The 23,202-nt window shown below is 50.8% G+C and overlaps 6 protein-coding genes across 6 annotated transcripts; 2 read left to right on the forward strand and 4 right to left on the reverse strand.

The window, feature by feature from the left end:
• Nucleotides 1-1,644: 1,644 nt before the first annotated feature.
• Nucleotides 1,645-5,794, reverse strand: LCP9604111_5433 (uncharacterized protein; the record flags this gene model as incomplete). The annotated part of the gene is made up of 2 exons (XM_039073243.1): nucleotides 1,645-5,625; nucleotides 5,750-5,794. The coding sequence occupies 2 exons, from the start codon at nucleotides 5,792-5,794 to the stop codon at nucleotides 1,645-1,647; spliced, it is 4,026 nt and encodes a 1,341-aa protein (XP_038928395.1).
• Nucleotides 5,795-6,305: 511 nt separating this feature from the next.
• Nucleotides 6,306-7,517, forward strand: LCP9604111_5434 (alpha/beta fold hydrolase; the record flags this gene model as incomplete). Its single annotated transcript, XM_039073244.1, has 1 exon — nucleotides 6,306-7,517. One exon carries the CDS (start codon nucleotides 6,306-6,308, stop codon nucleotides 7,515-7,517), a length of 1,212 nt encoding a protein of 403 aa, XP_038928396.1.
• Nucleotides 7,518-8,414: 897 nt separating this feature from the next.
• LCP9604111_5435 (M28 family metallopeptidase) lies at nucleotides 8,415-9,933 on the reverse strand (the record flags this gene model as incomplete). The annotated part of the gene is made up of 2 exons (XM_039073245.1): nucleotides 8,415-9,806; nucleotides 9,859-9,933. 2 exons carry the CDS (start codon nucleotides 9,931-9,933, stop codon nucleotides 8,415-8,417), a joined length of 1,467 nt encoding a protein of 488 aa, XP_038928397.1.
• A 2,700-nt stretch (nucleotides 9,934-12,633) lies between these two features.
• hexA (putative Woronin body protein HexA) lies at nucleotides 12,634-15,225 on the reverse strand (the record flags this gene model as incomplete). The annotated part of the gene is made up of 3 exons (XM_039073246.1): nucleotides 12,634-13,621; nucleotides 13,884-14,237; nucleotides 15,212-15,225. 3 exons carry the CDS (start codon nucleotides 15,223-15,225, stop codon nucleotides 12,634-12,636), a joined length of 1,356 nt encoding a protein of 451 aa, XP_038928398.1.
• Nucleotides 15,226-17,060: 1,835 nt separating this feature from the next.
• Nucleotides 17,061-19,396, reverse strand: LCP9604111_5437 (uncharacterized protein; the record flags this gene model as incomplete). Its single annotated transcript, XM_039073247.1, has 4 exons — nucleotides 17,061-17,764; nucleotides 17,820-18,079; nucleotides 18,139-18,585; nucleotides 18,816-19,396. 4 exons carry the CDS (start codon nucleotides 19,394-19,396, stop codon nucleotides 17,061-17,063), a joined length of 1,992 nt encoding a protein of 663 aa, XP_038928399.1.
• Nucleotides 19,397-21,318: 1,922 nt separating this feature from the next.
• On the forward strand, nucleotides 21,319-23,139 carry LCP9604111_5438 (uncharacterized protein; the record flags this gene model as incomplete). The annotated part of the gene is made up of 3 exons (XM_039073248.1): nucleotides 21,319-21,334; nucleotides 21,429-22,199; nucleotides 22,253-23,139. The coding sequence occupies 3 exons, from the start codon at nucleotides 21,319-21,321 to the stop codon at nucleotides 23,137-23,139; spliced, it is 1,674 nt and encodes a 557-aa protein (XP_038928400.1).
• Nucleotides 23,140-23,202: the final 63 nt, after the last annotated feature.

Genomic DNA, 23,202 nt, shown 5'->3' on the forward strand with positions numbered 1-23,202 from the left:
TGTTATGGGGTTCATGAGCGCCATGCCTCATATCAAGTCCGACACGGAGAAAAGATATGAGCCTTGTCAAGTGTTATTTGACCACCAAGTTGCCTGCGTCGTCTGGTTCAAAGATACTCTTCACCACTATGGTGTCCCCACAGTCATGTTCGAGCTTTATGTCCTTGTACAAGATATTGACGAGGCGGCAGAATTGCTTGTTAGCGCTGGATGGGTCATTGATTCAGAAGAGCCACTTACAGTTGGGAGTGCGGAGGTGGAACTCCCACAGAGGCGGCTTGTTTCTCCGACTACTCAGACAACAACTGTTCTTCTTCCGGCTCAAGAGTAGAAATATTCCCTGGCAGTCGACTCACTAAGTGACGATGCGCCGTTGACAGCGGAGTCATCACCGGAGAATATCTTTTTCCCACCACTACCAGGCTTCCTGGATGCACTGATTGAGAGCTGGCTAGACTGTCCTTATGAGGATGGTATGTTGCCGATTCATTTGACCTGTCAAATCTCCAATCTGTACGACTATGTACCCGCTCTAAAAGAACGATCATTCGCCGAACGAATGAAATATCAACACCGCCAGTTCCACTTCGACGGGTTGGCGGGAATGCGGACAGGCACCATCCCATTCAGAAAGCATGAACGTGTAACTCGAGATGCATTATTGCAGGGCCAGTATGAACTACGGGAATGTTCGGCGTTTCATGATAATGAAGACCTTCTTGATACAGGGAGGGGTATATCCTTGTGAATAATTACTATAGAACTTCCCATCGTCTAGCGCTTCAGATGCAAAAGTCTTTGTTGATTATCACGGGGATTCAGATTGATATGCGAAGACACGGAGAAACCCATGAATAAGACTAAGCTGACCTACAAGGTAGTTACAGTCGATTCGATTATATACAAGCAAAATCTAACCTACACTCACATGATATATCGCCCAATAGAGGAAATAATATAATCTCCAGCAACACCAGCGCAACAGGCTTGTTATTCTTAGCATAACATTTACTACTTGACTTGCAAGATATAACAGACATTAGATCATATTGTGCTCCCTCTTGACCAAGTATATGAAAAAAGAAAAGTCCCAAAACGGCTAAAACGACACAACATTTCGTTTTAGAGCTCACCGGGTCATAATAAGGGACCGAGCTGGAGATATAAAAGAACGACAATAATACAGGGTGGGAAGGAAAAACGAGGGTATCATGGAAGCGAACAACTCCAATGGGCCACACCGAAGTAGAAGAAGAAGAAGAAGTGTAAGAGGGAGTACAATACCCAGTTGCAGGTCAAGTTTTCCAAGGAGAGCGAGAAAGCGAGAGAAGCGGAATACAGGCCACAGCCAAGATAAAGGGAGAAACAAAGAAAAGGATGAGCCAAAGGAAGCAAACCAAAGGGTGTATATCAGTCATTAGAGATTAGATATAATCGAAGATGGAATCAGGTCTTGAAGGCAAGACAATAGTAGCCATCGTAGGCCGCAAGTCTATCCTCACAGAAAAGGGCGAAAAGACAAAGAGGGAGGAATATAAAGAGGGAATTAAAAGGCGCTTGGACAGAACGTGAAACACGGTGTTTGTTCAATCGCCTGACTCAAAAGGAAGGTTAAACGAAGTCAATTCAGGCGGCGACATATGATCAATCGCGCAGCCCGAATGCCTTCCGAAGAAGGGGAAATCGTTTCTTTCGTCCCGACCCAGCGATCACGACGTCGCGCGCCGAAATCTTATTGTCATCGGGGTTCGTGATTTCAGGGGTGGTGTCAATTTTCGGATCTGGTCTGTCGCGGGGTGCCTCGGTCTCTTTCGGAGTCGGAGATGCACAGTGAGTGGCATTGCCATTGACAATGACGCTTCCATTGTGTGCTGCACCTGCACCATCAATCGGCGGTGCGGAATCCTGCGTCCGGAGAACAGACGACGGGGCGCTGTGTGGCTGTTCCACGACTACCTGGAGAGGCTCTTCTTCCTTGCCATTGGGGTGGAGGGGCCAAGAGTCTGGTCCTGTCGACCGGCGTTGAGAATTTCTCTTCACCAACTTGGACGGACGAGTCGGCTCCGAATTTCCGGCAGACACGGTGGTTGTTGTGACGCCGTGGTTCCCATTCACCATGCCCTCGTTGCGTAATTGATCGAGGTCCATACGCGACCGCTCTAGGGGTGTCTCTCTTCGCGAGGAGCTTTCAACTTCAGCTTCGGGAACTCTATGGTCAGAGTTCTTGGGTTTCTTGATGCCAAGTCGGGCAAGGAGTCCTGGCTTCCGACTACGGGGAGGCGTCATAATGAACTCCTCCAAGTCCCTCTGCGACATGCCACGTCGTTTGGCCACAGCTGCCATTCCAGACATACTGATTCCATTCTTTCCGCGGGAACCTGGCGAAGAGGGCACTGGCTGGGATGCAAAAACTGGTGGCGCTTGCTGCTGAGGGCTTTCTTCTGAACTATCGTCCAACTCTGTTGAGTCACCGTCGTCGGCACCTTGGCGACGTGGGATACCGCGGACAGGGCGTAACTTATTGTTTCCAAGCTCATCTTCATCGCTGGAATCTGCGAATCGACTGGTGAAGACCTGGGGCCGAGCTTCATCCTCGTCATCTGAATTTTCGAACCGAGTTGGACGCGCCGTCTTAGGGGGCGCCTTGGTGAACTTCGCTCTCGGCGGTGCCTTCTTGTTTGTCGAGAAGAACGAATATCGCTCAGCTCCAGTAGGTCCTCGAAGAGTCTTCCGCATTGTCCCATTCGAGGAGCCGGATGAAAGAGGACGATGTTCAAGGGGAGAGTCGTTGCGCTGCGTTGGCGATTGGACGCGGACGTTAGTACTAGCAGCACCGGCTCTCAGTGTCCGTCGCATGGAATGGCGATCTCCGCGCGGAGAAGTGCGTTTGAAGCTGCTGGAGGAATCACTTCCATTTGACAATTGCCGGCGCAGAGTGACAGGGATACCTGTTTGTCCTCCTACATTCTGGAAATTCGGAGTAATGGACAGAGACAGTGGACGCGGTTTAGCCTTGCCACCTCGCGGAGAAGTATCGTTGCTTGGCCGCCGAGGATCCTGCATACTAGACGTGCCATTCACATCCACCGACACGGCCCGGGTTCGCGTTGGAGGCTGTGCTTGAAGACTGCCATGTTGAGCGGTGGCGTTGCGAGTTTCCAACTGGAGTGGCCCTGGCGGGTTTGCAAAACCAAATCCATGGCCAACAGAAGAAGCAGGGGATTGCTCTACCAGGCGGTTGACCGAGGTTGGAGTCGGTGTCACGGAGCGCTCCTCCTCAAGTGCTTGATCTGTCACATCTTGTGACTGACTATCCACGATGGCGGCTCGACCGATAGGCCTCGGTGTAGCGTCCCGAGATTCACTTGCATTCTCCTCGGTCGGCGCCGACCTAGGGGCTGACCGGCTGTCGACAATAGCATTGATGGACCCAAAGCCATCACCGTCCATGTCTTCCATATCTTCCGCTGCATCGCTGTAGACGCTATCACCGGACTCCTCCTCAGTATCCACGTCTTCCGGATTTGGAACGGGGCTCGCCGCGGCCTGGGGTCTAGTCTTCTTCGCAGTCGAATTGAGACTGCGGTCTGAGTTGGAGGGAGGGAACCCGCCCGGAATCCTATACTGGTCCATGCTAGATCTCTTCTTGTCAACACTGTGCCAAGTTCCATCTGCCGGGGGCGTAGCCGGCTCGACAGCAATAGCAGGCACAGACAATTCCGAGCGCATGCTGGAGTACGGCTGTTTCTCAATGACGTCATCCGTGACTATGGTCTCTCCTTTGGCCCCTGGCTTGGTATACAAATTCGGAGTATGCGAAGTGCGGTTGACAGACAACTGCTCCAGAACGCTCAAGCTGTGTGGCCGGAAGTATTCATTTGAGAGCGACATATCCGGCCTTGGTGCCACATCAGATGCAGACGAAGAGCTGGACTCATTGTCACTGAAATCTGGGATTGGCGACCTCTTGAGGGCACCGCCTCGGGTCCCCCGAATGCTACCGAAAGATGGAAGAACTTGCCGGGGTTTTATGACTACATCCCAGTCATCGTCACTCGTAAACTCCGCGTGCGACTTCTTTTTGCCAACACCAAGCCAACCCATACGAGATTTGGCTTTACCGCCGGGCGGGGAATCAGGCGTATAGTCTTCCGGCGAGGTAGGAGGGCTGGCTGGTACATTGACAACCTCAGCCTCATCATCGAAACTGACCTTGACAGACTTTTTCCGGGTATCAATCCGGGATCCTTCGTCTGAAGCCACTGATGTACCATCTGACAGCTCGCTCGGTGGTAGGACGCGGCCAGTTGGCCCAAGCCTCCTATCAGGCGATAAAGAGGTTCCTCTTGAGTGTTTCAAGGCTGATTTGACAGGAGATACTGATCTGAGTGGAGGCTCGTGAACTTGATCACCGGCTCCAGCTACAGAGAGCAATCTGGAAAAACGTGCAGTTCGACCTGGGCTGCTTGACTGACGGTGTGGCTGCTTTATTTGCAGTTCCGACGAGGGCGATGAGGGCACTGGCGCTGACTCTACGTGATCAGTAGTTGGCGATGCACTCGTCATCCGGTTTCTGCTTTGCCGTTCAGAGGTATCTTCGACATTCGTATTGTCTTCGGGCTCTTCTTCTTCCCGAACAGTGGATGGCCACCGCTCAGGAAGAGCTCGTGAGGATGGGTGTTCAGCTTCTACGTTAGCCACAACAGGCACCGCGCTACCGGTATATTGGTCCAGAGAATCGGGCTCTATAAGCGAATTGTGAACCTTCCCAGTTCGACCATTCGCACTCGGCCTGTTCATGGGCACGCCAACCGATTGGGCAGTAGCATCTGCGGTGCCAGCCAAAGGAACATGTTTGCTTACAACAGGGCTTTCCTCTAGACTGCCAGATCGCTGTGCTTTAGGCTTCCCCTTTGGCAATTTGTCAGATACCTCAGCAATCGATTCTTGAATAGCATCGTGAAGGCTCATCGGATTGCTCTCAGACATCGTCATCGGCGAGGTAGGTCGCGAACCCATTGGGTATGAGAAATTCACTGAATTCCGACTCGTCGACCGTTCCATTTCTGGAACGGTCCCAAGACTAGTCACCCGTTGATACGTGGTTGGCTGAATCGGAGGCCCTCGCCCATGTTCCCGATCCACACCCCTCACCCCAGAGCGCGGCGAAGACGATGGGGAGGAACGCATCGACGGCTCCATACTCACCGCTCGTCGGTTCGGCAGTTTCCGCGGCGAAAACTTCGTCGGGAGAGTAGGTAACGGAGGCACATCGACGGGAATGGCCCCTGGCCCGACGGGTCCGGAGCTGGTAGCTGGGCGATGGGGGGATTGGTCGCGAAAGGTGCGTGCGCTCATCGAACTATTACTGCTGGAGCGGCGCAGCGTGGCACTCACGCTGGCCGAGCGGCGACCGTTAACGGGGTTGGCCTGCGACTGGATCGAGGTGCGCCGCTGGACCATTCGTTTTGTCTGCACATTTTCAATGGGGGTCGGGGTGGGTGTGCAGTTGCGGAGCGCTGTTGCCGCCGCGGCGGAGGACAAGCTGACTGTGGAGGGTTGGGATTTTAAGAATGCATGGCTGGCGGCGGACTGGGCAGAGTGCGCGGCAGGTGTGGAGAGTGGCTGGGAAAAGGAGTCGTCAGTTTCATTTTCATGCATAGGTTGCAGGTACCCGTTGGATTGCATCAGGCGCTGCAGCGGGACCCATCTGCAGATAGGGAGATCTGCTATTCTTGGTAGAACACACCTGATGATGGGCAGAGGCACTTCTCTTGCGACGCCCGAAGACCATTGTTCAGAGTCTTGGGCCTTGTAGGGATCGAAGGGGTCAAAGATCGGATGGCCGGACACTGCTCGGTGCAGCGCCGGGATCCGAAATTGAAGTGGATGAAGGGATGTGGATCTCCAGATGATTATACGAGGGTAGCTATAGCAAGAAGTGGAAACTAGAAAACTGAGAAGTTGAGGGGAAACAACTCGGGAGGGATCGACCAAGTCAGAGAGCCAGTCAGAAACAAGGAGATATGAAGGTGGCACGAGGTAAGGAGAGCTGTAAAAAAAGGCAGAAAGCAGGAAAAAAAAGATAAAAAGCCGTTCGAGACAGATCCAGGAAGATCCGAGATCGAGAGGAACTTGCGTCATGACTCTGATGGGTCAGGCACCAGAACTTGGTTTACCGCCTTGGTGGACCACGTTTTATGGGGTATGACCTCGGTTTGTGTACAGCATACCTAGATTCATTCTTATATCCCTGACACGGCATATATCTCACTCATCCAACCCACATATATTCAATCCTAACAATGGCCCTTCCACCCCTCCCCCTCCCCGCAGGCGTAACAAGCCGCAACATTCAAACAAACGATCTAAACATCCACATCCTAGAAGCCGGCCAAACCCCAGAGAACAATAAACCATTGATTATCCTTCTCCACGGTTTCCCAGAAATCGCCTACTCATGGCGCCGCGTGATCCCAAAACTAGCAGCAGCCGGCTTCTACGTCGTAGCCCCAGACCAGCGCGGCTTCGGCCGCACCACAGGCTGGGACACGCGCGGCTATGAAGACGTCGACCTGGCAACCTTCTCACTATCCATGCTGGTGCGGGATATTGTGCTTCTTGCACACGCACTAGGCTACCGTTCTGTCCGGTGCGTCGCCGGCCACGACTGCGGCGCTGTATCAGCAGCCGCGTGCGCCCTAATACGGCCGGATTTCTTCCAGAGCGTTGCCCTCATGAGCCATCCGTTTAACGGGGCCCCGGATCTACCGTTTAACACGGCGAATGCGGATGCCGCGACTGGGTCTGAGACGGCGGCGGCAGGTGGGGCGGGTGGTGCGGAGGGGTCGGCTGCTGCGGCGGGGATTCATGACGCGCTTGCGGAACTCGGGCGCAAGCATTATAAGTGGTATTACTCGACTAAGCAGGCTGGTCCTGAAATGTCGGATCTGGAGCCTGACGAGATGCATCGCTTCTTGCGAGGATACTTTCATCTGAAGAGTGGTTCGTGGCTGGGGAACCGGCCACATCCGCTTGGGAAGTGGTCTGCTGCTGACCTGGTCAAGTTACCCGGGTACTATATCATGCCGTTGAATGAGACGATGCCTGGAACGGTGGCGCATGATATGGAGCATGAGCCGTCCGGCGGTCTGGCCTCGCACTCTTGGCTGCCGGATGAAGAGCTCGCAGTTTATGCCGCTGAATATAGCCGCACGGGCTTCCAGGGTGGGTTGAATTGGTACCGTGTTCGCACCGCTGCTAGGGGCCGGTATACGAAGGACTTTGATGTCTTTGCTGGGAAGAAGCTCGAGCCGCCTTGCGCTTATGTCTCGGGCAAGCTGGACTGGGGCAACTATCAGGAGCCCGGTGCTATTGAGAAGATGAAGAACGGGATTTCGTGTGCTGACCTGCGTGTCTTTCGGCTTGTGGATGGGGTTGGGCATTGGACGCCCCAGGAAAGTCCGGACGAGGTGACGCGCGCGATTCTGGACCTGATCGGAGGTGTGCGCGACTAGATTCTTAATCGATGCTATTGGGCAATTACGCTTTTCTCGATTCCCATTTGGAACTGTGAAAGAGGGGTTTGAGAGATATGATGACGTTATGATGGGCTATGAGCTGAACAAACTGGATACATTGCATTTGCGCTCACAAATATAGAGAAAGCCCTAGAGCAATTAATGATGACCGGGAGCTGAAGAACCTTAGAACCTCGTCTCTTTGGACAACCAATTGCTGATTGTCTCCAGTGTCCTCAAAGGCAAGATCGCAAGGATGCTAGAGTCCAAAGCCTCTCCATCATCCCCTTTGAAAACTTACTGAGCGACGTTACGTCCATCTTGGGGTTGCGAACTAGTATTCGCTTCGTGACGTCATCCGAAGATCGCACATTGGCAATAATCAGCATTGGGTTGCCACAAATGGCCCCAAGAACATACTTGATCAGTTGATAATTGCAGACTCCAGATGGAAGCCTTTCCCCCGGAGATAGATGCTTTTCAACGTACCGCGAGTTGTTTGCGTTCAGGTATGCCGTTTTAGTCAGAACGTGTACAGCTCGGCGATATCAGAACCTCAGCAGGGTGAGGGGGAGCTTGGTTGTATGAATTTAAAACCCAATTTTGAGCAAATTGGAAGGGACGTCTACTATAGAAAGAGAAATATTTTATGTCTTCATATTATATGACTCATTCTTCGACTCATATGGCGGCTAGCATTTTCTATAGAATCTGATCCCTACGATACTGAATACATTCAAAATATGCTTTTATATATCTCTACTCTGAAGTCTAAAGAGTCATATTCGCCAGATGACGTGATATACCCCGTAGACAGCAATTGGTCAGAGAATAGATTGAATTGGATACTTGCTTGTATCAACATTGTTGACCAGTAACAGGTGAATAGACCTATCAAATTTCGACCAGGGAATGGAAACATCCGGTCTCCGCGGTGTGTGCATGCGCCCGAGGCTCCCTTTTCTTGACCTCTCGCTTGTCGGTTGCACTCCGTCGGGGGATCGAAGCAAGGCTATTAGCATATTTAGCAACAGCGAAAGCGGTAGCCTTCGAATTAATCAGGAATGCTTCGTGGTTGAGATTCTTGAAGTTGTCCCCGACAGCATGGTAATTCACATCGTAGGATACGTTTGCTTGGCCTCCGAACAGTTTTGCCTCTGCTTCGGTCTTGAGGCCTTCAGCGCCAGTGAAAAGTCCACCGGCGGGAATTCCACGAGAGATGAAACCCTCGTAGTCGGATCGGCCATTAAACTCAGTAGGAACATAGGGCAGCTTCTTTGACCTGAAATATTTCTCAAACAAAGCCTCAATCTGGGCAGATCCCGCTGGTCCAGTCTGGTTGAAGGCATCTCCGTCACCATCGTAGATCATGAGCGCATAGTTGGGCGAGGCAATCATATCGAAGTTGAGGTAGAGTCTGATTTTTGCTAGTTCATCTGCGTCCAGGTGGGAGGTGTAATACTCGCTACCCAACAGGCCGAACTCCTCAGCCGTCCAGAAGAGGAATCTCACGGCATTCTTGACAGAGAATCGCGTCAACGCCTTTGCCACCACGAGGTTGCTAATGATTCCAGAGCCATCATCATTGATGCCTGGGCCGGCATCGACTGAGTCGGTGTGACCTCCCAGTGAGACGACGTTATTGTGATCACCGCCCTTTGTCTCTGCAATTACGTTGAATGTAGTGCGATTCTCGACCCGGCTGTCCAGTAAAAGAGACACAGTCACAGCGCCCTTCTCTGCTGCACTGAGCAGGACCTTGCCGTCGACATCAGAAACTCCCGCGATGGCGGAATAATCACTGGATACGCCACCCAGGGTTCCACTAAGAGACCCTGCAACGTTGTTATAGACAATTACCGCAGCGGCATTGGCAGCAGCAGCAAGTAACGACTTTTCTGCGAAAGTGCATTCTCCACGCTGGACTAGGGCAATTGCACCAGCCACGTCACTCGGGTAGTCTGATGCACTGCATCCGAGATTCGAGACCACTGCCAGCTCTGCAGTAACCTCCACGCTAGGACTGTAGGTCATGGCCGATGCTTTGATAGACTCGCCCTCAAGCGTCAGCGAGGTATTTGCAGTAGTCCATGTGTGCACCTGCGGCTGCTTCCACACATTGTAATAGCCGGTCTTCTTCAACTCGCGATAGATGAAGTCAACAGTATCGTTGTGTGCTGCACTGCCAAAGACGCGATTACGCTCGGGGTACGCATAGGCGAAATCCTCAAGCTGTTGGGTGCCCTTCAGGAGGTCTTTCAGTCGAATGGTAGAGGGAAAGTCATTCTAATAAGTCAGATTACCTAAACGACGGCGGAGATCCAACATGTATACATACCGGTGAAACAAGGGGCTTCCTCCGGCCAGCTTCAGCCAGGCCCACGGACAGGGTTATCAAGAAAAGCCACTTCATCGTTAAGTAATGCGCGGATTGATGACCATTCTGAGCCAGGGGCAGATGTGATTTTATACCCATTCTTCGTATTGTCGGCGACCATCACGCGATGATAAAGCGCAATGGTGCGTGATTGGCAGGGCCCCGATGGATACGCCAAGAGGCCGGCTTGCTTCACTTGGCAGAGGAGGAAGCACTTTCATAGGGCCGGCTATTGTCCTGCAGGCGGAATCCGACGGCCCTTGGTATGACAAAGGCTGAGGTTACCTTGCCAAGGCATTGAGGTGGGAAGGTACTAGGGATAGATAACATTGTTGCGGGCTGTTGCGCTCATTATCCAGCACATTGAGCCTTAAGACTAATTATTTAGTCCGTATTCGCAATATATTTGCCATGATCTGTTGATTAGGATTGTAATCGTACCATAATCAGATTCAGACGGCCGTGGGCTAACTCAGCCAACTGCCTATTAGAGATCAGCGTTGCGGAGTACTGGAATCGTGCCTAATTCATATCCACCTTGGAAACGCCTATCTCAATCATATCGTCCTAATTCATAACCGGGCATTTAAATTCAGGTTCAAATGCATTCTTCGGAGTTCCACTTCCGTATGAGTATTACACGAAGGGTATTCGTTCCGCGTATAGCAGGCTCATCTGCAGTTGTGGGAAAGAGCTACCCCCGCGGAATGAAGTAATTGAATCGCTTGGGGAAAGCGCGGATCATGAGTGAGAAGATGAGACCATAGGCAGCAGGTATGAGTGGCTCTCTTTAGAGCAGGAAACTGCTTGACACCGCATAAAACGCTTGCAGATAACTATCATCGGCGAGGACATCCCGAGGTCTTTCCGCTGACGCAATAAGCGCTGGTAACTAAGGTATCCAGCACTCCATGAGCCTCCGCTGAGCCAAAGCCTGTTCTCTACGCACAACATGGTCTGCCTACGTCCGTACACCGCCGCTTCCTAAGATGGAAGAGGCTATTTCGCAAACGCCCTTGAATCACCTAGGACACATCTTCCTCCTCTAACCAATGTCGCTCGATGATATCCTCCTAGAGTGCAGAACTATACCTACGGTCTACTCTCTCGTGTTACCCGGCTCTTCATCGTCTGGAAGCAATTCATTTCCCTCGTCAGTTTCGCATATTCGCTGTGGGCCTGTTGGTATCTCGGCTACTCCGTGGCGGACCTTGTCGTGAGATGCAATGCCGCGAACAACTTCAGTGCTGAGTGGGTTGATGGTAGATAATCGCATAACCCAATTTGGGTCGAGGCCTCTCGACCCCAGACTCAACCCGGACCCAGTGACTGGGGCCCCAGAAAACCCAGTTTGGACCCAGTTTGGACCCAGTTTGATCCATTTTTTGCATAAATTAGGTCTTGGCGTTCATAAACCTGCTAAACCAGCAGAATTACACACATTATTAGCGTGTTTGTATAGTTTGTAGTCCAATTTGGCTCCAGAACCAGCACTGAGTTATGCGGAAACATAGTTCGAAAGGGAGCACTGGTGTAAGTCATACCGCTGTAGGGTATACCTAAGTAAGTTGGAGGGGAAGTTGATAGTAATAACCTTGGAAGCATTCAGAGACATAAAACAGATACTAGAGAGAGGTGTGGATAGGGGCCCTCGGATGATGCAGAACAGTGGGCCTTGACTCGATATATTAGAATAAGATAGACAGAGTAAACTCTGATAAATCAAAATATCTGAATAATGACTTTGCACACTTATGGGGAGCCCGTTCCACGGTACCCTTTGACTGTTGTAAATGAAGTAGATCTGTTCATTGGCCGTCGAAAGCAACGTGGACTTGTTAAACAGCTTTGACAGGATAATAAGTGTGGCCCATACATAGTTCGTTCGTCAGCCTGGGTGTTTCGCGATTGTTCATCTAAGTGCAAAAACTGCAAGACACAATGCCCTTTAGATGTTAAGCTCGATGGAGAAATATATTGCTTCTTAAAGCCGTATATGACGAGTGTAGGCACCCACGAGCGGCAAGAATGGATAGCTTGGTTGATCGATCGACCTCGAGAAAACAGATTGAAGTAGAACGTCGCTATAGCCTCATTAAACAAAGATGAAAGGCCCTCAAATATTGCAGATCTAGACAATGCTCACTACAGAGTACAAGGGTCAAGGCGACACCTGAGGTCTATAAAAAAGTCGAGGCAACCTTGGAAATGGTCGGGCATGACAGAGGTCAGCGAATAGGAAGTCGTGCCTGCCCGAGGCCTACCATGGTTATGGAATATGTACCCCAGGATCAATGGCAACTATATTTTCACCTACAACGACACCGATGAAAGAGAATGTTGCGATTCTCATCTATTCACATGTAAATTGAAGGAACATCGAAGGCAAAAGGCGTGAAAATTTTTCTCCTCGCCAAGCCAATAAGATACATATGCAAGATGCGCTTCTGCCTAACTTCAATATGAGCTAGAAAGGTAAAACAGCGGAGTAGGTAATGTGGACATGGCTCTGATTTTTGCATTATGAGCTAGCTACAAGGAAGTCATGGCTGATTGAGGGCAAATAAATCCATTAAAGTTTTCATCAGCACACAAAAAGTTGCAAACATGAGATCGTCATACAAAGGAAAATTAAATCACACGAGCAAAAGGAAAAGGAAACAAATAACTATCATCACACCATGGACGAGGGACAAGCGTATCTAGCCCCCCTAGGAGAAACCCAGAAAAAGAAAATTACAGACGGGAACCGTGGATGACCTTGTAGTCGACGACGAGCTCACGACCACCATCGTTGATGACGAGGGCACGGACGGAACCACGGCCACTAGCAAAGGCATCACTGATGCGCTGGTAGAGGTTGCCCTGGGTGATCACACTGATACCCTGCTTGACATCACCGCTCTCGGTCATGGCGACGAGGCTGTTATCATCACGGAGGTCCAGGATGCGGTAGGTCTTGAAGACGGGGCCGAGCATGGTCTGGACAACCACCGAAGGAGAGGGGTTGGCGACAAAGCTAGACTCCTCCTGCAACTTGCGGGTGAAGAGGTCGACACCGAGGTAACGGTGCTGGCCAGTCTGGGGGGAGACCGAGATGCGGATGACCTGGCAAGGGCGGCCCTGAAGGATCAGGATGTCCCCGACACGGATGAAGTGGCAAGGGATGGGCACGGTCTCGCCAGAGGAGCCGCGGTTGCGGGGCTCGACGACGCGGACGTTTGCACGGGGGGCAGCGACCTCGCCGTGAGACTCCTCATGCTCAGAGTGGGAGAAGGGGTGCATGACACGGTCGGCAGCGCGCTCGACGCCACGGCGGAAGGAGTGGTACTGGCCTTCGTCGTCGTAGTAACCCATTTTGCGAGTAGGGGCGGTGTCACGGGTAGTGGTAGATGTAGTGGACTGGGGAGCGTTTACTTGGGATGAGGTGGAGTAACGAGCACGGGGCTGAACTTCACGAAGGTAGACGTCGTCTGCCTTGTAAGAGTCGGTCTGGAGTTGGGCGGTCCGGTCGTACGAAACGTCGACGGACTGAGGTTGGTAACCGTAGGCGGAGTCTACGGGCTGACGATAACGACGGTCGTAAGAGACGTCGAGGTCGTAGGAGGGGGAGGTACGTTGACGGTAGTCTCTTTCAGTGAGGTCGAGTTGGTTCTCGACGACTTTATCGTAGACTTGAGTGCGGTCCTCGTAGTCAACAGTGGGTTGTTGGTAACTGGGGTAGCTGGGAAAGGTTGTCAGCCCACATGCACGGGTACCATATACATATAAACAAAACAAGCGAGACACCGCTAATTGAAGTGGATCGGGGTTTGTGGACACGTAATTTTAGTCCCCGGCAAAATTCGCAATCGCTCCATCCCAAGATAGGAGATCTCACAACAAATATCGATAGTTCAGCTGCAGGTCTCCACTTGCCAAAGTGGAGACCTGGGGCTGGAGTAAAAAACACAAAAAAAACAATACCAGGAAAAACAATTACATACCGTTCACGAGTAAGCTCAACTTCAGGGGCGTAGTTGTGCTGGTAGGACTGCGAGTACTGCTGCGATTGCTGCTTGTACTGAGGGTGCTCTTCTTGAATGCGCGGACGCTCTTCTTGAATGCGGAACTCGATGTCTTCCTTTCTGTGAACAGAAGCGGGAAGGGGAGCAGAACCTCGAGTATCTTCCCGTTCGACGCGCGAAGTACGATCGAAATTGACTTCTCCCTCTACTCGAGTCTGAGTAGTTTCAGAGACAGCGTCACTCCGGTACGACGACGGGAAGACACTGAAGGGGATGGGGACACGGGCGTCAAAGTCCAGATTGACGGACTTCTGAGCGTCTTTTCTCGAATGCCTTTCGAACTGTCGTTAAACAACTCGAAAGACTAAACAAGAAAAGACTTGAAAGGGAAGTCTTTCTCGGGGTGGGGAGGAGGAAAAGAGAAGTTCTTTTGATCCTGCAGAGATAGATAGATGATTGGAATGGAGGGGAAGAAAGATAAGATTAAGAGCCGGGGAATGTTAGATTGTAGGAATGGAAGAGGAAGAGGAAATGGACCAGCACAGTCGGCGAGCATCACGATTATTTATGCCAGGCCATTTGTTTACGCCGCCTTCCCGGTTTGAGTTCTCGGCTGATCACCGAGGTACTCTCCTCCTTACTGTCTCTCTACGCTATCTGAATTGTCCTATTAGAACCGCACGATATGTCTGATGGAAGTCCTCCTTCTCGTTCTGGTCAATCATTCTTAAACCCCCCAGGAAGGCATCTTCATTGATGGATACCCGAGCTGCAATCCTCCATACACATCGGGCCCTTTCGCATGGGGGGCTGGCCAGCCTGCGCGTAATATCACAGCGCCACTACTATATCGCTATGGCAACCTCCGGGGCGAATCGGACATCTGGATCCTCTTTGTGCCGATCTTATAGGCTCCATCACATCGGCACACTTGCATTGGGGGTTGCGGAGACACCTTCAGCGTGATTATTATTATTATTATTATTCATTCCCTCGGCTGAAAAAAGCGTCCGTTTGTTTTGATCCTGCCACAGGGCGTTTGCCAGGCAGCCATTGGCCTATATCTGGCACTATTCACAACATGTTCCAGGATACGAGACACTAATACGAATACCAATACCAATACCAATGCACGTCTCCACCGGCAAAGTGATTCATCGAGATCATTAGACCACCTTTGGGTCCCAGCCCGCCTCGCCCCAGCTACTGCGAAGCACCAGCCAGCCAGTGCATGCAGCTCATGGCTAGACCCTCTTACCGCCCAAGAAGCCGGGAAATATGTTTCAAATAGCGGTAATTGCCCGTACTTTGGTTTTCTCATAATGAGACATCTGAAGAGGGTGGTTACCAGCCGCGTGTTTATGATTCCAGTCATGTCGCCACTGCTCCAATGGAGTGATTATCTTGTTTATGTATCCCGTTTTCCGAGGTCCACGGAATACCCGGTACTATGGTACCAATCCGTGCTCCGTAAGTGGATGTCCATTACGGAGTCCCATACTCCGCTCCGCACAGAGAACGGAGTCATACTGCAGAAGAATCTCAGCGGAGCACGCAGTACAACATAATATCGTCTCCATAGTAGAGCCTAGCAATTTCGTACATGTTTCTATTTCCACTTGTTCCACTCACTACTCCACTGTTCTTTTTCTTCTCTCATTGGTTCTTTCAGATATTTTCGAAGTATAGGATCAGACCCCTTTCCGGGGTCAACTCAGCTGTACATTTACTTACAGAGTGGTATTATATTACGGTCGCATAATTTCTATTGACAGCTAGAAGATTATACTATCGTAAAGGTGCAAAAAAATCTATGTAATTAGCGACATACGCCCGTATTTCTTCATATAGTAGCTATGTAGCGGGTTCGAAAATGAGCAAGAGCCACAAGTTTGGCGTTTATTGCGCCCGATACCATAGACTTATACGAGACCTTTCCTTTATGTATTTCGGCGAATATCATGCGTGGTGTAACGCTCGAAGTCTTGATATGCGAAAGGCTGGTGTTAAGTCCCTGGCGATATAGACGTTGGTTATATATAATTTCCGATACAAGAATGCCATGAGAACATATTTCTTGTATCCACTACTCCATATACGACGTACATATTGTTGAATAATCAAGAAAGCGATAACAAAGCGCTCACGCAACCGAAGTTATGCTCTTTGAGAAGTTGCAGCTGGGATAGCTCTAGACCATCGCGATGTTTCCCATTCGTCACGGAATGCCTCGCTCTCCGCATTTTGTGTCTTGTATCTCCATAGGAGTAGACTTGGTTGGCTACCAGTTCGCCGATTACAGATGCCGAAATCACATAAATTGATGCCCAATTCCGAGCCCATGGTGTAATATGCAAGGCAGCGAAAAGGTAACCGGCTGCATGTTGACTCTAAATATAGTCGGTGGTTCGGTCTTATGTTCGATACAGAATGCAGCATATCAATGTATTAAAAGGCTGTAAAAGGCTGTTTGGTACAGCCTATCAACAAGGTCAAGCAAGATCCCATCCCTGGAGTCCTTCTTGATAATACGTTGATTCTTCTGCCATTCAGCTATGAACCGGTACGTTATACATGGACAAATCATCTGTCTATAATATACTCCATACTTGTGGAAAAATATAGCTCGAATATCGGTAATGGACAGAAGAGTAGTGATACTATTCCCACTAGAAAAAGAAAGAATTTCTTACAAGACAAACAGCCATATATCGGCCCTGACTTTTCCCAAACACCAAAAATGAAACCCAGGCACCAGAACGGAAGACACAAGTGGAAGCTAGACAGGAAGAGGACTTCGTAGAAGAATGACCATACCGAACAGTAAGACATAAGAGTCATAGCAAAGCATGGATCACAAATAGATAGATAGAAAACAACATGGGCAATGAAACCTCGAAACCAAGCGAGATGACTCGCCACTAGGTACAAACCACCCTTGTTTTCAAAGATGATTCATGACGCCGGACCAGTATGGAATGACATGGAGAAGAGAACAGAGAAGAGGAAAGAAAAAAGCAACTGAGATGGGTTCTAGTATACATCGATGGACGGTAAAAGCAAATTAAGATGGGTATCGTGATGCGAAGCAGCGGATAAGCTCAAAAGATGATAGAGCGAGAAGAAGAGGGAAACCAGCTGTGGTAGTGGCGGAGACTACCGTTCTCCAAACTTGCCGAACTCCTGTTGCCATTTGAGAAGATGGCGAGTGAGCACGTCCATCATCTCCACGCTGCTGAGCTCCTTGAAATCCCTTTCATGGTTCGTCGACTCGCCATAGCCGCCGTCTGTGGTTGCGGGGCCGGACTCGCCTCCGTCACTGCGCGCGGATGGCATATCGTTCTCAATCTGATTGACCATGCTCTTCAAGAGTAGGCCCTGGGCCCGGTCACCGTTGCCAGTAGGTGTGGAGGAGTTCTCGCTGGAAACGGCCATCTCCACTTGCATGCGTGAGATGAACTCTAGGATGGCTGCTACTCGGCGCTTCATTTCGTTCATCGTTGTTCGATGTGGATGCATGTGACGCGGCCTGCTTGGCCGTCCTGACTCCCCACCATTCACGTGTGCGCCATTAACACCGCTGTAGCCAAGTCGAGGGGAGTCTCCGCCGACTTCGTGGGACTGGCCGCGGCGCGGCGAGTTCGCCATATAACCGACATCTCCATTCCCATTGGTGTCCCGGTCTTTTGTATATTGGTTTCGACCAACACGGCCGCGACGAGCGGGAGGTCGACCGGACTTGCGAGTTGATGGACGAACAGGAGCGGGCTCTTGCGGGGTAGGGGTGTTAGGGCTTGCTTGAGACGGTTCAGGCTCTGGCGGCGCTGTCTTGGTTGGGGAACCGGTTTCGTGCTCGGATTCTGTTGTAGCTGTGTTAGAAAGTGAAAAATCGTCCACTAGAGCTGTGTCACTTACCATCTCCTTTGCGCCGGTTTGATCGTTCTTTCCGACGTTTCGCCGCTTCAGGAGCCTCTGTCTCGCCCTCGTCGGGGTCATTTTTAGGTTCTTTCTCCACCTGACCTCGAGACGTGGCTCTCTGTCTGCGACTTCCGTTGACTGCAGGCTTTGGTTTCGCCTCATCACCAGAAGGCGGGTGAGATGCTATATTGCTATGCCTCGAGACGGCGCTAGGTGAGGGTGAAGTAGTTCGCGGACGTTTCGCTCGTTCTCTATTCCTGGGTAACTAGTCAGCCATATTATCCTAGCCAATGCCATGCAGCTTGAGAATACGCACGTCACACTGTCACTTCGACTTCGCTTGCCCAGATGTGTGTCTGTCTCATCCGCATTACTTTTAGTCTCAGCCTTGCTCTCCTCAATTGCGCGTCGTATCAATTCTTCTTCATCGTAAGCAGCATCCCGGCTATTCATTGTTGATCGTCGCTTGGCGTGCGCAGCGGCACTCTCGCTGGTCCGGGACTTGGGATCCCTGGAACGCCGCGATATATCTCTCGAGGAGGCACGAGAGGACGGGCCGGGGGACGGGGGAACCGCCGGGACAACCGGGGCGACTGGCACGTCAGGTACCTCAGGCACCGCCGGGGTTGGGGTCGGGGTCGGTGTCGGGGCTGGCGCTGACGCTGGCGTTGGTGTTTGTGATGGCGCTGGAGGAGGAGGGGGTGGTGGCGGCGGCGGCGGAACTGGTTCTGGTGCAACAGGAAGGTAGGTTGAGGATCGTTGTCTGCAGGATTGTCAGTATGCTTCTTGAAAACGGTATAGATGGTAACATAGAGTAGTCATTTGTATCTCATAACTGCTCGGGGGAGTGATCGTGCCCGAGGCTGGGTCAAAAAAAAAAAGCCCCTCCAAGCAGCAAGAACAAAGCACATCCACGGAGATATAGATTGACGACAAATGCAGGAATAATACGTAGGGCCGAGTAAATGCAAAGAATAGCATTGTTTCACTTACCCATGAGGTTCATCTTTGATCTTGTGCAAATCCTTCCGACACTCCTCACAAAAATATTCGTCAGGACTCGTTGCCTCGTCCATGATTCCAACACAACCACCATGTTGCCAAACTTTACACAAGTCACACTGGATAAACATGCTCCCAATATCATCTGATAGAGGATCAGATAGATCAGTGGGGACTTGTCCCGACTCCAGCTTGATGGTGCCGCGACCGAGGGCCTCGCGACGAGAAGAAGGCAAGCCCGGATATTCTTGCTGACCACAGAGACATCGAGTTACTTCCTCCTCGTCATCATCTAGGTCATCCTCGTCTTCTTCACGGGGTGGATCATCGTCGTCGTCGTGAGCGCGTTGGCGCTGCCGCGTATGTGGAGGGTCTTTTGAGCCACCCTCAGCATCATCGATGGACTGAGAGCGGTGACTGGTCGATTCGTGAGGAGAGGGATTCTTATGATTCGATCGAGTGCTTCTCTCACGAGTAAGAGAATTTGAGGAGCTGGAGGAAGAGTTGGTTTGTTGTAGGAGGGCAGGAGAGGGCTGGGAGGTGCGAGCCCGAGAGGAACGACGAGGAGACATGGTGGGGGAGGTTTGAGTATTTGAAGGAAGTATAAAAGAGAGCACTGAAAGCCAGATTAAGGAGAATCAACAGATTTCCGAGACGTTGGCTGGTGTGGTTCTAGGTAACTCGAGAAAACCCGTTTGCGAGGGAGCTCTCGCGCGCGATTGAGAGCTCTTGGGGAGGGTGCAGAGTCAAGTAAAAAGAAGCAGGACAATTGGAAACAACAGATATGTATAAAGGCGTCGCAAGGCTCGATGAAGAGCCCGATGACTACATAGTCCGAGAAATGATTCCTTATAATGGCGGGGAGGAGAAAGAGAAGGAGGAAAAGCACCGGAACGGGACTCCAAAAGATCCAATCGCCGGTTTCCCCGCTCTCGACGCCTCTCGACGCGCGAATCTTTCACCACTCATGCTGTTCGTGTTTCATTTCCTTTTTGCCCTACATATGGTGGAATTGATTGCTGGTTCCTATATACCTTTGACATTATTTTGGCTATATATGTTAATGCACAATGGTTTTGTGGCCGACTAATTGGGGTTGTATCTTCCACTAGCACAACACGATGGAGCAATGAGAGAGCTTGCAAGCGAAAGAGAGTTGATTGATAAGAGGACAAGACACAACATACAATACTGTATAGGGCTGCCGATATTCTCCCGGTGTGATATATCCCAGTGGAAAAAACAGAGAACAGAGAGAGGGTAAGAAAGGTCTAACATGGATTGACGGCCCTTGAACCGCAAAACTCGACCTTGAATCCTCCTATGCTGTGAGAACAATAAGATCATCAAGAATTAATGTTCTTATGATCCACATCGTCTCAAATTCTGTATGTCCCATCCTTCGTACCGAGTGTGCCTCTCATTTCGGGCCGAACCCGTTTTCAGCGTCGGCAAGACAACTTTGGTCTAGTTGCGCAATGCAACTCGTAGCATCCATTCTTCCCAACATATAGATGATGTAGTTATTCCTCCGAATATGCTCTGGGTGCATTGGTGGTTGGAAAGGCGAAATGAGGCTTTGAGCAAAGCCCTCCGGAGGGGTTCAATCACACGCGATCGAGGTTCGTTGCACTAGTTGGCTAGGTATGGGTTGTACTGCGATCAGCAAATCCATAGCCAACATTGAATCAATCCCTCACACCAGCTCTGAGATGCTGGATTCCCTGTGGATGCGGATATCGGGAGTACCTATCTGGGAGATGATCGGAGGGCGGGCTTTTTTTGTCTCCCATTAGAGGTTTTTGTATAGACTGATGACCAATGACCAAAGGTATAGTGCATGGTAGCACCTAGAAGATCAGATCGAACATGTGCTCTATAGGTGCCTAGTCTGCAAAGTAGTTCTTCAGAGGCGTGTACGTGTAATGCCACTTCTCTCCGAAGTCATTGGGTAGAGGGATTGCCGAAAGTAGATTAGCCTGATTTCTAAATTCCCGTGACTTGTCTCTTTCTCTTCGTATCCCTCAACCCCTCCTAGTAGTTATTCAAGTTATTCATTTGTCTTGTCTCTAACACTGAATCTGGAATCGAGTTCACTCGATTCCCAATTTTGGATCCTCGTCCCATCGATTTTGGATATCGAAGGTGCTGAGTAATAGCACCATTTTGTGGGTAGGTTGATATTCGTGTCTCCGGGATTGTGGACAGCAGAGGAACGCCAGGATTGGATTGAATCCCAGTTGCATGTTGATCTCACTGCCTGTACGCTTCTCGTGAGCTTATTTTTAAAAGGACAAAAGCTTATGACTGCGGATCACAGACATTGAAGACATTACTTGCCAATTCGACATTCAACACTGTCCCCGACTTTTGGATTATTGGCCCCTTGACAAGAAAATACGGTGGCGGGGGATAAAAGGACAGAGCGAAAGGGCTGGAATATCATCCTCTTAGCATCGTCGGCGGTTGATGGCGAGCGTGGATATCTTGCATGATGACAGCTACATTGAGTATGTCTCAGGGACATTTGGTCCGGATGATCGGGGATTCCCCAATTCAGGAAAACGATCAACTAGTGGACTGAATACTGACGATGCCATGTAGACGGGGTGTTCAATTCGTCCCCCGATACACCCTCTGCCATTTACCCTGATCGTTTGATCCGTCCTCTACCTAGACGGACCCTCCGTTCACGCCTCTCCTCCGATGCTGCCGACACACTATTCTATCCTCCTACGCCGCCGGCGTCTCAAATATTCTATGGTGTCTCTGCGGATTCTGAAGAGGCGGTGAATGAATCCAAAGTATATGTGCAGCAGACAGTGGATACTGAATTGTCACCGGAGGTTGAGAATCATGAATTTGAGACGCCAGTAGAGTTGGAAAGCGGTGATGAAAGCGGTCCGATGGTTGTTCGAAGGAGTGGTGTTATCCGGAGATCGTCACTATCACCTCCCGTGTCTGGCAATCCACATAGCTTCCCCCACGACACACCGCAGACAAAATCTTCAACCGGGGACGGCTACGACGCGTTTGAGAATACGAATAACAAGAAAAAGAGAAAGATACCTACCCCCGGGAACTTGGGAGGGCACCATTCTGCCTTGTCTCCGGAGTTCGCCAGTATGGGCTTGACAAACTCAACCCCCGTACGGGCCCCTACTCCAACTGATGCCACTGGCACATATTATGGGAGTGGAAACCCCGCGTCTCCTTTAGGAAATGGGATATCTGGTTCAGGAAGAGGTCGGTTGGGACGTCCTACTGTTCGTAGCAGCAGCAGAAACCCGTTATCGCCCAATGCCCAGCATGGATGGTTGAATGCCCGGACGCCCAGTCGGCGAGACGGGTTGATGCCATCCCCTGGCCCTTCTGGTATGCAATTTTCCATTTTCCCATTGCATTATTTGCTCTAACTTCTGTACCAGATGAATCTTCTGACCAGGGAATCATCTCTACCGCGATCGCCAATGCCGCAACGCTCTCTTCCCCACCTCGAGGTCCTGGCAACGTCAGCCTTTTGGAAAAAGAGAAAGAAAATACCACTCCGACGAAGACACAATTCACGTTCACTTGTGAATCTGACTCCTCTAAGGGCATGGCGATGCAGCGAAATTATTCAATCCCTTATCGATCCCCCACTTCACCACTCGGTCCGGCAAGTCAAAAACAGAGGGGCATCTCCACACAAGGGACACAGACTAGCTCCATGAACCACCAGGCCCCACCCGCGCAAGCACCCGCTCAAAGTGGGGAGCCGACCCCCGTGGGCCCCAAGAAAAAACGATCCCCAAGCAGCACATACGCATTGTCTGCACGTCAACGCAAGATCCAGCAACAATACACGAACTTCCACCATCCCCCTAGTCTCGAGGATATCTGGATTTGTGAATTCTGTGAATATGAAAGCATCTTTGGGCATCCGCCCGAAGCCTTAATCAGACAGTATGAGATGAAAGACCGCAAAGAGCGCAAGCGACTGGCGGAGAAGAAGCGGCTTTTGGAGAAGGCCAAGATGAAGGGTCGCAAGACCAAGAAGGCGACGAAGAACGCATCGAAGAATGGCTCACAGCAGCAGGCATACGACCGCGCTTCGGCTGACAACTCCTCCGGCGGTGGATCAGGTCTTCCCGATGATGAATACCAAGGACATGAGTATGATGATGATGAAAATTTGCCGATCCCACCTTCTGCCCCTGCGTCCCCCACCGACCTCAAGCCTCCACTACCGCCCACTGGAAATTATCCAAAGATAGCGGCGTCTGTTCCAGGCATCAAGGGTACTGCGAATTCTGGAGCAAGTCGACCGGCCTAGTCGTCCTTCTGCGTCTCATTGGTGTTCTTTTGCATTTCATCAGTCCATCATTGCATTTGGTTT

This window comes from Penicillium roqueforti (genome assembly GCF_015533775.1).
Source record: "Penicillium roqueforti strain LCP96 04111 chromosome Unknown scaffold_13, whole genome shotgun sequence".
NCBI classification, from domain to species: domain Eukaryota; kingdom Fungi; phylum Ascomycota; class Eurotiomycetes; order Eurotiales; family Aspergillaceae; genus Penicillium; species Penicillium roqueforti.